The 14,809-nt window shown below is 38.5% G+C and overlaps 2 protein-coding genes across 2 annotated transcripts; both read right to left on the reverse strand.

Annotated features, from left to right (window-relative positions):
* Positions 1–4,871: 4,871 nt before the first annotated feature.
* LOC120104659 (ribosome biogenesis protein NOP53-like) lies at positions 4,872–6,424 on the reverse strand. The gene is made up of 5 exons (XM_039116159.1): positions 6,290–6,424; positions 6,169–6,214; positions 6,049–6,074; positions 5,258–5,338; positions 4,872–5,093 (listed from the first exon to the last, which is right to left on the reverse strand). The coding sequence occupies exons 1-5, from the start codon at positions 6,407–6,409 to the stop codon at positions 4,887–4,889; spliced, it is 480 nt and encodes a 159-aa protein (XP_038972087.1). The 5' UTR covers positions 6,410–6,424; the 3' UTR covers positions 4,872–4,886.
* A 4,898-nt stretch (positions 6,425–11,322) lies between these two features.
* On the reverse strand, positions 11,323–13,091 carry LOC120104664. Its single transcript, XM_039116172.1, has 4 exons — positions 12,784–13,091; positions 12,589–12,694; positions 11,710–11,805; positions 11,323–11,361 (listed from the first exon to the last, which is right to left on the reverse strand). The coding sequence occupies exons 1-4, from the start codon at positions 13,074–13,076 to the stop codon at positions 11,323–11,325; spliced, it is 534 nt and encodes a 177-aa protein (XP_038972100.1). The 5' UTR covers positions 13,077–13,091.
* Positions 13,092–14,809: the final 1,718 nt, after the last annotated feature.

Consider the following 14,809-nt stretch of genomic DNA (forward strand, 5'->3'; position numbering starts at 1 on the left):
TTAGGACAATATGACACCAACCAGCCATATCAAGCTGATCATCACAATCATTCTGATTTTTAAGGCATTTAGAACATGGATCATCATACAACTATATCATCTTCTGTTAGCCTAGATGCACAAATATAATTGATAAATTAAATATTTCTAATATTCAAAAACAATAAATAAGAAGAATAAACTAGCAAATAATTAACTTGACAATATAATAATAAAATGAAGAAAGAGAGAGAAGATGGCCTGTGGATCGAAGCACGCTGATGCGCTGTCCCAGGAAAGTTTATGCCCCCCACGCACGGGTTTGCTGGCACAGATCTCCTAGAGATACGACGACCCAATACAGAACCACGTCTTCCCCGTCAGTGCGCCTCCAAGAAAAAAAGTAGAGCACGTTCACACTTGCAGATACCTCAAAAGAAACTTAGAAAAATTATGAGAAGAAGAAAAATTTTCTTTATTTCTTTTCTCCCCAATGATTTCTAGAGCCTTTTTTTTATCTAGACTCTTGGAATAGGAAGAAGAGAAAATTTTGATTGTCCTTTGAAATGATCCCTAGAGCCCTTTATATAGGCCCAGGCGCGTCAAAAGAAGAAGATTCCCCTCTCGCGGACTGATGACGTGTCTTCTTGTGCTCCTTTGATCATTCGGCTTATTGCATCTTGGCCGTCCACGTTTCCTTCCTTCTTCGAAGGGCCTTTCCATGCTTGCTCTTACGCTGGATGCATGACACTTATCATGGTTTGCTTTCTTTGGGAATTTTTCCATATTTGCTCTTGCGCTGGATGCTTGCCACTTGGCCGTTGACTAATTTAGTTTTCAAAATTTTAAAATATTTAATTTAATTCAACAATCCCCCACATAAATTAAATATTAAAAAAATTTAAAATCAAAATAAAATTTTAAAAAAAAATCAAAATAAAATGCTAAGTATCTTATATTATGTAATAGGTGTAGGTACCTTTCGGTTTGAACCTTCACTTAGTGACAATTGATTACCTCTGTGGAGCAAAGGTGGACCATGCCTTGAACCTTGGTCCATGGCTCAGATTTCATCAACAGCACACATAATATAGCGTGAACATGCTCGAAGCGGGTTTGCGCTTTACGGCCGTGCGCAGGTATCTCTTCATGTGTGTTATTAGGGAATAGCCCACTTTCCACAGTCGCGGCCTCACGACTACACGCATATAGGTGAATCCTAAAAAGGGTACGAGCAAGTAGGTACCCTGCCTCATGGGTCTCGGATCCATTAAGAGTAAAAACTCAACCTAACCCTTGCTTTTTATGAGCACTGTTGCCATAGGGATGGAAAAAATAAATAGTGCTCCTCATTAGTCACCTATCTAGCTTGTTTCTACCCATTGAACCTTTTCAGGTTGGGTTACCACCGTGGTGACTTTACTTATGGGCTTAGCCCCATCCCCCTCGACAACTCTAGAACCACTATTCTAGACAATCCTTTGGTAAGCTGATCAGCTAGATTCCTTTCGGATCTTACAAAATTTAGTGCAATCAAGTTATTCCTTTCGGATCTTACAAAATTTGGTGCACTTTCAAGTGCCTATTCATTTTCACATTTGCATTTTCTTGATTGCATTTATCTATAACAGATCTGCAGTTACAATAAATAGATATAGAAGGTAATGGTGAAGTCATAAGAGGTAAATCTATCAGTAGATCTCTAAGCCACTCGGCCTCAATGCTAGTGGTATCTAGGGCAATCATTTCAGATTCCATGGTACTCCTAGCCACTATAGTTTGTTTGGTAGACTTCCATGATACAGCTGCACCTCCTAAAAGGAAGACAAAACCAGTGGTGGATTTGGTGTCAACTGTATCACTGATCCAGTTGGCATCACTATAGCCTTCCAGAACAGCAGGATAACTACAATAGTGTAATCCTATAGATATGGTACCCTTAAGGTACCTGAGAATTTTTTCTACTATTAGGAATGTGTAGTAGTCTTCTCCAAAGTTCTTTTCAACTCTAGTTCTTTTACTTCTTCTAGGTTCAGTTTTTTCTTCTTCTCTAAATCTGGTTCTGCTAGAACTAGTCCCTAAATTATTATTGGTATTTATTTGATTATTTATCCTTATTTTAAAAGGAAATATACTTTCAAAGTAGATTGCATCTCTTGCTTCCATTATGGTATTGTTATTAATTTTATTTATTTGAGAGTTAAACACTAAAAATTTATTAGCATTACTCTCAATTGCATATCCTATAAATATTGCATCTACTGTTTTGGGTCCAATTTTCTTTCTTTTATTTTCTGAAATTTTTACTTTAGCTAAGCACCCCCACACTTTTAAGTATTTTAAGTTAGATTTTCTATGTTTCCAGATTTCATATGGAGTTTTATCATTATGTTTGAATGGAATTCTATTCAAGATATAAGATGCAGTTACTAGTGCTTCCCCCCAAAGATTTTCTGGTGCTCCTGAACTAATTAACGTAGAGTTAACCATATCCATTAAGGTTCTATTCTTTCTCTCAGCTACTCCATTAGATTGGGGTGAATAAGGAGCTATCACTTCATGAATTATCCCATGTTCTTCATAGAACTGGGTCAGCTCAAATGAGGTATATTCACCTCTTAAAATTTTAATCTTTTTATCTGGTTGGTTTTCAGCCTCTGCTTTATAGACTTTGATTTTTATTTTGGACCTCATTTTTAGCTTTAATAAATTAGAGGGGACAGTATCCAAAAAGGTCATCTATGAAAGTTATAAAATATTTATTTCTATCCCTTGAGGTTCTTTCTAAGTTACATACATCACTATGTATGAGTTCAAGGAGATCAAAATCTCTACTTATAGAATGAAAGGGACTTTTAGGTAATTTGGCCTCTACACATATCTCACATTTGTCATTATTCTTAAGTTCTGATTTTGGGATTAAGTTCAAGTGCATTAACTTTTACAAATTCTAATTTGATATGCATACTTAATTGACGAGTGCACGACAAGGTGACATGAAAAAGCTAGGTTGCAATCCATGACATTGCCACGTGAGTTGGCTGTGCTTTAGGGAGTATCAAATAAGAAGTTGGGTCCAAATGAATTAATTAATATGGTATGGCTATTAGGGAGGTCATGGATGCTGTGAGTACAAACTTGGCCAATTTTTTTTTTCTTCCATACTATATATGATGCTAAACTAATACAAACTCTTATATCGAACCCCCTGAAAATTAAGGCCTAGTCAACCAAAAACTTTTGCCAGTAAGGAAGCCACCACATAAAAGAAAATGATGATACAAGCTTTTGTTGTTACGGTCACTACAAGCAAAGAACCATGACTTAAGCTTGTAATTCTAAAAATAATTCTAAAATGTTTTCCTTGATCATCGTACTGCCAAATTTAACAATTCCTTTTCCATATAAAATAATTCTAAAATAAATAATCTCTTAAAAAATTACTAATTTTAATGCCTCTAATAAAATCTTTGCCTGTAAAATAGCCTTCAACGTTTCTTAAGATTTGAATGCGATCATATTATGAACCAATTTCTTAGAACTCCAAAGTTCGTTTGGGAAGCGTGATTGGGACTTGACAAGCAATGACGTGCACACTAGTTCAGCCTCCAATGTGGTCGATTGAACACCCATCCCCTGTCCTTTTCTTGACTCCTTATCAGAGTATGAAACAGCGACCCAACAAATATAAATTGCTACGTGAAAATAAATTAAAGAGACTGATTTGTAGCTTAACATAGTTTTGACACATGTGAAAATGAAAAGGTTTATGTCAAATTATTGCACTGATATTTAATTTGAACTTTAGATGTCTAGTTGAAAAATCCAAAGAATAACAGCCAGATCAGCTCCAGATCGGTGGTGGAGCACTTGACTCACTTAAGTACCAGCCTTTCTTAGGCACGTATGCCTTTTTGACAAGCTTTTCTTAGACACTATTATTCAATAGATAATTTCACTAGATATCGTTCAATTTCATCCTAAGTGCACTACAACAAATATGAGCTTTGCCGACTCTTTTATCCCGACGCTAGGGGAAAGCGTCGGGAAAGGTTGGCTCAGCTCCAGCCTTTGCCGACGCTTTGTTCTAGCGTCGGGAAAGGTTTACATACAACGACGCTTAAAAGCGTCGGGAAAAGATTAAAAGACGACGACGCATAAAACGTCGTTAGAAAACATCAAACCCTCCAACCCTTCGCCTAGCCCCCTCTCCTCCATCGAGAGCCGACTTCCCACCTCCATCGAGAGCCGGTGCTTCCCCGCTGCCGTCTTCCTCCTTCCGTTCGCCTAGCCCCCTCTAAAATTCGGTCGATGCCCTACTTGTGCGCGCGCCGACTTCCCACCTCCATCGCGAGCCGGTGCTTCCCCGCTGCCGTCTTCCTCCTTCTCCTCTGAGGTAAGCCTCCTCCTCCTCCTCCTCCTCCTCCTGCTGCTCGTCCTCCTCCTCCTGCTGCTGCTCGTCCTCCTCCTCCTCCTCCTCCTGCTGCCCATCCTCTCTCGGTCGATGCCCTAGCTGCGCGCCGACATCAATCCTCCATCCCGAGCCCTAGCTACTCGGCCACCGTCGACCTCGCCGTCGTCTGAGGTAAGTGATCCTAGTATCCTCAACCATGTATTTATTTTAAGCCTTGCGATTTTCCTCTCTGGTATGTAATATATTAAAGTCTGAGGATTTGAAGCATGGGTTTAAACTGTGGTCACGTTCATTTAGTCTTCTTCCTATTGTTTAGGATCAGATCTTTATTCGCCATGGGCATAAACTGCGGGACAATTTACAAAATATGATTAGGTCTCCTTCCGTGCTCTCTCTGTCAATTTAGGTTTTGTGGTAGATAGTTTCAGCCAAGAGCTACCTACCTTAGAAATTTGTTATGAATTAAAGGTTCAGCGGCAAGCCAGTAGCTAGGCTAAGTAAATTGTTTGAAGCTTGTATAGAATTTCAAGATTCTATACAAATTATACAAAAAAGCAAGAGAGAGAGAGAGAGGAATTTCTACACTCACATCTACTTCAGCCACTATTTCACCAGGAACTGTAGGTGGCACTGGTTGAGGTCCCAATTCTTTTTTATAAACTTTTTGCATCTCATCTGCAACAGCTCGGGCCAACGAATCCTATATCCAAAGCAAGAAAGCAAAACAAAAAACAACTGACCCTCATATCATGGACAGAACTTGAGAGAAATGAGACTATCTTATCTAACTAGCCTCTAACCAGCCTCTTTGATGAGCTACATATAACTGGAATGTTATAGCGCATTAGGAAGTCCACGAGATACCTGATGAGCCTCAAATGGAGGATTGAATGAACATCCTGGTGGCTCCACTTCAACCGCCGGAATAAGAGAGGTGGATGACTTCTGTCAAATCCCAAGAATGTACCATTAGGCATTCTTGCTTTCCCATGAAGAAAGCAAGATATCACCAAGCACCTGTCTGTGAGTCATAATTGAAATTTGCAAATGAACTGGCTCTTGTAGGTGCTTTTTTCATTTTTAGTTTCAAACTTTTTCAATGTAGCTTGTGAATCAATTATTGGAAGAATGTAACAGGTGGATCCAGCTCTTCAGCATTTTCTGTTGGGTTGATGCTTTCGGCGCCATAGTGCTGACCATTGAGCTATATGTCTTTCGTTTCACAGTACTCCCTGTTGCTATGATTGACTTTAGTGATATACTTAACATCACCTTCAAAGGAAATAGGATACAGTAGCCATCCTAGCATGGCCTAAGAACAAAGTGGAGGTATAATGTCATCATCATGGCCATCACTTGGGCAAAGCATGCCACGTATGACAAGGTGCACTATGCAACAATAGGTAAATCAAGATCTTAATTTTACTTTCCTTTAGTTGGAAAACATCTCATGGCATGCAAGAAGACAGAGACCACATGAAAAGCTTCACGTTGTTTAAGTTCACTTCAGTAGTATTTTTTAAGGACTTCCTAGATGGAAATTGCATGCTTCGAGCAGCCATGTAACTCTAGGCTTCCTCAGAAGTACTAAATGTTTAAATAATTTATTTGTTCACGAGTCATCAGATCATAAATATGAGATATGATTGTCTCACCTTTTTGGCCTTGGCACGCACTTCACCTGCAAAGTTTGAAGGGGGATAAAAAGATCAGAATGGAGTCAACATTAGGTAATTATAATAAAGCAGTGCTGGGCATATTAATCATGAAAGAACCTTTTTCGTTCCATATGTCATGGACTGTGGTAGCTGAATCCTCGCCCTGAAGATATCAAGAACAGATAATAAATATAAAAGATAATTTCCAGACCTAAAACTTCTCTAACAGATTGCATACCTTTGAAGCATTTTGTGTTTCAGTGTTTTCTTTCAGAATTTCTTTCTTTTTCTTTTTTGACTTTTTCAATGTTGAAGATGGTACAGGTTGCACAAAGGGATTGCTCTGAAGCAAGCTCATAGAAACGAGTTAGGTGCAATGAAGCTTCTAGGATCGCTTCTACAATAGAAACTAGCAGTGTACCATTAGGCATCTCTCATCTACAATAGATATTACATCAAGCACGACTCATAATCCTGTACAAACACAGAGAATGCATGTGCCAAACAAGTTGGCTGGAACATTTGTATCCAATAACCAAGTACACAAGTTGGCGAGAAATAGAAGAGAGTCAAAAGTTTTATTTATCAAAAACAGAGAAATGTTTCTGGACAATTGAGTTAAGTAATTTACAGAACAGTATCATATCTGCAGGTGAGTCATTCTCCCATACATAACATCAATCCATGTTTCGGAGATTCTTCGCTTTGTTTTTTATGTAGAGATTCTTTGCTTTCAGTAATCCTTAGCTGCCTGATATATGCCCTGAGAAAGAAAAGAAATGTTCATTTCCAAGGATTAGACAAGTGGAAGCAGTGGCATGACAAAAAGAACTAAAATAGCATAGTATGTGTTGCCCACTTGCATTTACATATATCCTTCATCTTGAATACAGATATCATTTCTGTATGCTCTCCAACTGTGGTGTCAATTAATTGAGCTTGGTGGTCTCTTTCAGAGCAAAAAGAACATCTATAATGTAGCATGTCGTGTCCAATTTGGTTCATTCTTTTCAAGTCTAACAACCAAAAGTTGATGTCATTCTTTTCAAGTCTTACAACCATGCAGTAATATGTTTACGACCATGAAAGCATTAAAATTTCTAGCAAGATGATGATGCCTCCATGGCAATGGAACTTTATTTAGTATAAATTTATCATTTAACCAAATATTGATTCTTTTTTGTGCATACCAGGTAACAATATGCCCCGAGGGAGACGATTTAGAGATGTGGAGTTCCAGCATTCTCAGGTGGGATCTACTTCCGATCAGTCCCTACAGTCCCAGCAGCCATGTGAGCATCAGCAGCACGAGTCAGGATCTCAGCGCGAGCCTCCTGCTGATTGCCCGGAGGATGAGCTCCGGATCCAGGGTAATTCAATAAAATATTTCATATTTTATGTTCATATTTGTCTTCAACTTTTTAAGACATATTTTATTTAATTTTAATAGATGGACAAGGGACGGTGAGGACGAGACGGGGACCCACTCAAGCAAAGGATGTGTGGAAGCTTCCTCCGGGTGAGAAGATCATCATCCGATGCAACGAATTGGGGCAGCCCATCAATAGAGCTGGAAGTCTACTATCAAGCTTTTTAGGATCGGTTGCACGCAAGGGTCAGCTGTGTCCGCTCAACTATACGAAGTGGAATGACATGCTTCCTTCGTATAAGGTTGAGCTTCTTAAACTTATAGAGGTAATGAATTGAATTTATTCTTTTTAATTCGACACCTTCTGTATGTTAATTTGCTTTGTACCATAATTTTATTTTAGAGGTTTAATATTATTATAACATTCTGTACCTTGTTGTAGGGTAAGTTTGTACTCCCTCCAGAGAGCCATGATTGGGTGCTAAAGTCCCTCAACCGCAAATGGAAAGAATATAAAGCAAAATTGAAGACGGACTTCAAGCGCGAGGGTATGACAGAGGAGGAGGTTGCTCGTGTGACTCCTCCTGATGTATACCCTCAGCAGTGGAGGGAGCTTGTTCACTACTGGTTTTCTGAAAGAGGACAGGTCATGTATATTGTTTCAATATCTTCTATTATCTTTATTACTAATATAGATTGCAAATATATACATTGAATCATATTATACTGTATGCTTTTATTTTGGCAGACATATTCTAATATTGGTAGAGCTGCCCGAGCATCTCAAGCAGTTCCTCATACTTCAGGCTCGAAGAGTTATGCGAGACGTAGAAATGAATTCGTAAGTTCTTTTGAAACTATTTGAAACTCTACTAACATATAGCACGTATCATGATATATAGTTTTGCCCATATACTTTCCGTATGTGTAGATAGTAGAGCATGGAAGGGAGCCTGGTGAGGTAGAGTTTTATAAGATGACCCACACTCACCGAGATGGCACCTTTGTCCGGGACGAGTCGAGAGATATAGTTGTATGTATTCATTTTTTTTATTTGATCATAATTATTTTATTAATTTTACTTCCTTTAAATTATTAATGTGACTGTTTATTTTTTTGAGAGAGATATAGGAAAGAGCTACAAATCTCATTTCAGAGCGCGTCGGGGAGTCGTCATCATCCGACGCGGCCAGTCGCGTCGAGGCTCAGGTCTATGCAGAATTGATGGGCCCAGAACGTTATGGTCGCGTGAGGGGTTACGGTATCGGAGTTACCCCCACTCAGCTGTCTGCAGTGAGCCGATATACCCAAGATGCCAGACAAGGTACTAGCACTGCAGAGGTTTGTAGTTTGAAGACAGAGATGGCACAGATAAAGCAGTCATATGAGACAAGGATAGAGGAGATGAGGCAGAGTCATATGACTGATATGGCGGAGTTGAAGCAGAGCCAAGAGTTGAAGATACAATCTTTGCAGGATCAGCTTGACCATATTTCATCTTTTTTGCAGAGATTTGCTCCTCCGGTACATAACTAAATATATTTGAATATATTATATAATCATAATGTATTCTTGTATGAGCGTGATGACTTTCGTATTTTTAGTTTCTAAAGTATTTTTTTTTCTTGTAGGTTGATGATACTTCATTTACTCGTAGAGATGATGCCGTCGATCCTTGATACATATCGTAGATTGTGTACTTAGGAATTTGAGATGTATATTTTTAGAATGTTTTTGAAGTACAATGTAATCAAATATTATAATATGAATGTAATCAAAGTTCTTGTTTGTGACGTGTATTTTGTTATATATGTGATTTAGTGTATTTGTTTTGTTAGAATTTAATATGTACAGGGTATTAAAAATTACTTTTATAAATTTTTTTAAAAAAAAAATTCATTTGCCGACGCTTTTAAGCGTCGGCAAAAGCCACCGGCACAATACCGGCAAAAAATGGCACGCCTTTAACGACGCTTAAAAGCGTCGGCTAAGGGAAAATAGTTAACGACGCTTAAAAACGTCGGCATAGGCCACCTTCGCCGACGCTTTAAAGCGTCTGTGTAGTCCAACAGTGCCGAGGGTGGTCGAAGTTTGCCGACGCTTAAAAGCGTCGGCTAAGCGAAAATAGTTAACGACGCTTAAAAACGTCGGTATAGGCCACATTCGCCGACGCTTAAAAGCGTCGGCATAGACCGCCGACGCTTTCTTCACGCGTCGGCCTAAACCGGCTCCACTCCCACCTGCCCGACGTCGGAGCCACGCTTTGGGGAGCGTGGGTGAGAAACTCGCCGACGCTTAGAAGCGTCGGTATAGACCAAATATAGCGCCGGGAGATATCAATTATTTTGTAGTGGTGCAATATTAAGCTAGCTCCTATGAATTAACCAATTTCCGAATTTCCGTTTGAATGGAATCTGAAAATTACTCCGTGAGGAGTCCAAATGGAGGTATTAATAAACCTCTTGGAGGTTAGGAAATCTAATATTTTGCTTGAAAAATTAAGTATTAAAGTAAAGCTAGCATAAATGTGTAACAACTAAAATATAACAATTTTAAATTATGCAGCAAAATATATAATAATTGTAGCAATTTAAAATCTAGTGCTAACAGTAAATAAACTTTCCTGGATTGTTAGCCTAGATGCACAAATATAATTGATAAATTAAATATTTCTAATATTCAAAAACAATAAATAAGAAGAATAAACTAGCAAATAATTAACTTGACAATATAATAATAAAATGAAGAAAGAGAGAGAAGATGGCCTGTGGATCGAAGCACGCTGATGCGCTGTCCCAGGAAAGTTTATGCCCCCCACGCACGGGTCTGCTGGCACAGATCTCCTAGAGATACGACGACCCAACACAGAACCACGTCTTCCCCGTCAGTGCGCCTCCAGGGAAGAAAGTAGAGCACGTTCACACTTGCAGATACCTCAAAAAAACTTAGAAAAATTATGAGGAGAAGAAAAATTTTCTTTATTTCTTTTCTCCCCAATGATTCCTAGAGCCTTTTTTTATCTAGACTCTTGGAATAGGGAGAAGAGAAAATTTTGATTGTCCTTTGAAATGATCCCTAGAGCCCTTTATATAGGCCCAGGCGTGTCAAAAGAAGAAGATTCCCCTCTCGCGGATTGATGACGTGTCTTCTTGTGCTCCTTTGATCCTTCGGCTTATTGCATCTTGGCCGTCCACGTTTCGTTCCTTCTTCGAAGGGCCTTTCCATGCTTGCTCTTGCGCTGGATGCATGACACTTGTCATGGTTTGCTTTCTTTGGGAATTTTTCCATATTTGCTCTTGCGCTGGATGCTTGCCACTTGGCCGTTGACTAATTTAGTTTTCAAAATTTTAAAATATTTAATTTAATTCAACATCTTCAAACTTCATATGCATATCAGTCTACATGTTCAAACTTCAAAGTATATGCATATCAGTCTACATGTTCAAACTTCAAAGTATATTCATATCAGTCTACATGTTCAAACTTCAAAGTTTTTCTTGACCTGAAGTCTTTGAAAGATGTAATACTAAATTCAACTTGAAAAAGTGGTGCAAAATTTGAAAAAGAAGGAACAGTTCACTATTGAAGCTGTGGCTGGAGGATGTACACGGGCTTGTTGCAAGTTGTGCAAGCAAACATTTGCTTACGGTAGTGGGTCGAAGATTGCAGGCACTAGCCACCTCAAGAGGCATGACTTGTGGACAAGAAGTCAGACTCTCGGATATGTTTGCCTTACTGGGCAATTCATCGACAGCGACTGGAGGCTGCACAGAAGAATGCTTAACTTCATGATGGTATCATCTCCTCATTCAGAAAATGCTCTTAGTGAAGCTATCGGGGTTAGCCTTTCAGATTGGAGCATGAAGTCCAAGTTATTCACCATCACTTTAGACAATAATTGCTCATCTCATGACATCTACAATGCAAATCTCAGAGACCACCTGTCCAACAAGAACACGCTCATGCTCAAGGGTCAGCTGTTTGTTGTCCGTTGTTATGCCCATATCTTGAAAGTGTGAAATTTATCAAAGCTTCTCCAGCCCGTGAAGAAAATTTTGCTGAGATTGCCTTGCAACTTGAAATTCCTAGCACAAAGACATTGTCTCTTGATGCTGGCGGCCGCCTTGGAATATAAACAAGCATTTACTGTATTGGAAACATGCGACGATAACTATAATGAAGCACCATCGACTGAGGACTGGAAGAAGGTAGAGATTACATCTTTCAAAGACTACTAAATCAGAAATTAGAAGTTTTAAGAGACAAGACAATAGATGTTCTTAAAGTACCAGCAACATTTGAAACTCCAACTGCAAGGACGGATTCAGGAATGTAGCCGCACAGAACTCATCGAAATCCATTCTTCTGTACCGAAGAGCACTAAGCTGGCAAATGGCAATATAGTTTTTTCTTTATAACACAAATAGTAAGCTGAGCAATATAAAGGAAAAAACAAAAACTTCTAACAATCAAACACATACTGAGATCAGAAGATCTTGTACACGGGATTCCTTCATTGCATCAAACTCGTTGGCGCATTTACTTCATCAGTTGGCACAACATTATAAGGCATACACTGAGTATAAGTATCATCGTCCTCCTCTTCCAACTTTTTTCCCATATCATACAAGTCCCTAGGTTTCGTTTTAATAACAAGAGACCAATTTTTATCTTTTGAGTCTTGCACAAAAAATACTTGTCGAGCTTGAGATGAAAAAACAAATGGATCATCTTTCAATAACACACCAGTATGTATCAACCTTGAAAAATTTACAAGTGTGAATCCATTTATGTCTTGCCTCAAACCTCTAGGTGAGTTTATATCCACCTAATCACATCGAAATAATACTACCTTAAAATTTCCATAATAATCCAGCTCATAAATATCTGTTAGAGCACCATAATAATTTTTTCCGTCCGCCTCAACTATAACTCTACTATTTTGGGTTTTTCTAAATTTCTCACGCTCTTTAGTATGAAATTTAAAACCATTTATAATGAACCCAACATATCTGTTGACAATATTATTCGGACCTCGAGCAATGACTATTAACTCATCAGAACAATGCTTCTCCATCATCACTGGTACCTAAAAAAAATTATGGAAGTAATGATTAATTTCTCTCTATAAAATTTTAAAAAAAAGCTTAATATATTAGACATCTAACCTGTTTGGAAAGCCATTCTGGAAATAATTCAACCAACCATCGTTGCTCAATCCTTGGTGTAGGACGAATGTTATGGTTGAGACTTCGCTGAGCTATTAAAAATTCTCTACACGATCAAGGTTATCTTTAATTAAATACCAATATTACATTCTCCTGACATGACAGTAAATTTAGATTTCAATTAACCATACTAACCTGCGAGACTCGGATATTATATCACTATGAAGTAAGACATAGCGATGTGCCTGTGCCAACGATTTCTGGTCAAGAACAACACTTTCAACTTTTCCCAAAACTCTTCCACCAGATGAGAACTTGTAAACATCTGCATTCTCTATGATATCACAATTCCTTTGAGGTCGATTGAAAACCGTTTCAACACCTTCAAGATATCTCGAACAAAATGTCAAACACTCCTCATCAATATATCCTTCAGCAATCGAGCCCTCGGGATAGGCTCGATTGCGTACATAATCTTTTAAGCGCATAAGAAACCTTCAACAATAAATTTTTAAAATAAATATCAAAATCAAACTGATTATTAAATAATTATATTAGAGTTTAGAAAAATTACCTCTCAATAGGATACATCCATCGGTAGTGAACCGGGCCACCAAGTTTAGCTTCCGCCGCTAAGTGAATGAGTAGATGAACCATAATAGTGAAAAACCCAGGAGGAAAGATCTTTTCCATATTGCATAGTGTAAGTGCAATATTAGACTCCAATTGATCAAGCTCCTTAGGATCAAGAACTTTGGAACATAATGCCTTAAAGAATGATGACAATTGAGAAACAATTGCAAAAACTTGTTTCGGTGTTGACGATCTTAAAGCCAATGGAAAGATATCTTGCATCAAAATGTGACAATCGTGACTTTTAAGATTTGAAAGTTTTCGCTCTTTGAGATTTACGCATCGTGAAATATTCGATGAGTACCCATCAGGAACCTTCAAATTTTTCAGAACTGTTAGAAAAGATCTTTCTCTTGAGTAGACATTGTATAACATGCAGGAGGTGTATAAAATTTATCATTGGCAAGCTCTATCGGATGAAGCTCTTGTCTTATGCCCATATCTTTCAAATCAAGACGCGCTTTCAAGTTATCTTTGGTCTTCCCATCAAGATTTAACAATGTTCCAATCAGGTTATCACAAATGTTCTTCTCTGTATGCATCACATCAAGGTTATGTCGAAGAAGATTATACTCCCAATAAGGTAAATCAAAGAAAATGCTCTTTTTTTTCCATAGTTGTTTCTGTGTAGATGCTGCCATTGAGTCATCATCATTTTTCTGACCATATATGTTGTCTTCATTCTCAAAAAAGTTGTCAGCATCCTCAGCAACCTCTGCTATTAATCCTTCATTCATTGTGCTGCCAACATGCTCCCTCCCCCTCTTCTTTGAACATTTGGCGACCTTACCCGGTATATAATTGGTGTCATGCATTTGTCTGAAGACTTCAGTTCCAGTTGGTGGAACAGGGGCAGATCGCAACTCTATGGTACAATCAAACAAGTCTTTCTGAAATCGAAATGGATGGTTTGCTTCTAACCACCGACGATGGCCCATATAACAGAACTTTCCTCCATGTTTTAACCAATACGAATGGGTTGAATCTCCACAAGAAGGACATGCAATACGCCCCTTAGTGCTCCAACCAGATAAATTAGCATATGCAGGAAAATCATTGATACTCCAAATAAGAGCTGCACGCAATTTGAAATTTTGTCCAGCAAAAGCACCAAATGTATCAATACCCTCCCATATTTGTTTCAATTCCTCTATTAGAGGCTATAGAAAAACATCAATATCATTACCTGGGCCCTTGTCACCTGGAATAACCATTGATAGAATTACTGAAGACTGTTTCATACACATCCATGGTGGCAAATTATATGGAATCAAAACAACCGGCCAAGTGCTGTATGTTGAGCTCATCATTCAGAATGGATTAAACCCATCAGTAGCTAAACCTAGCCTAACACTGCGAACATCAGAAGCAAATTCGGGATGCCTATCATCAAATGCTTTCCATGCGGGACTATCCGCTGGGTGTCGTAACATTCCATCCTTTGTACGGTCTTCGTCATGCCATCTCATCGAGGAAGCCGTCTTCGGTGATGCAAACATCCTTTTCAATCTTGGTATAAGAGGAAAATACCTCAAAATTTTAGCCGGTTTTTTCTTAGTCGGTGCAGCATCCACTTCAGTCAACGAAT

This window comes from Phoenix dactylifera, unplaced genomic scaffold (assembly GCF_009389715.1).
Source record: "Phoenix dactylifera cultivar Barhee BC4 unplaced genomic scaffold, palm_55x_up_171113_PBpolish2nd_filt_p 000064F, whole genome shotgun sequence".
Classification (NCBI taxonomy): Eukaryota; Viridiplantae; Streptophyta; class Magnoliopsida; order Arecales; family Arecaceae; genus Phoenix; species Phoenix dactylifera.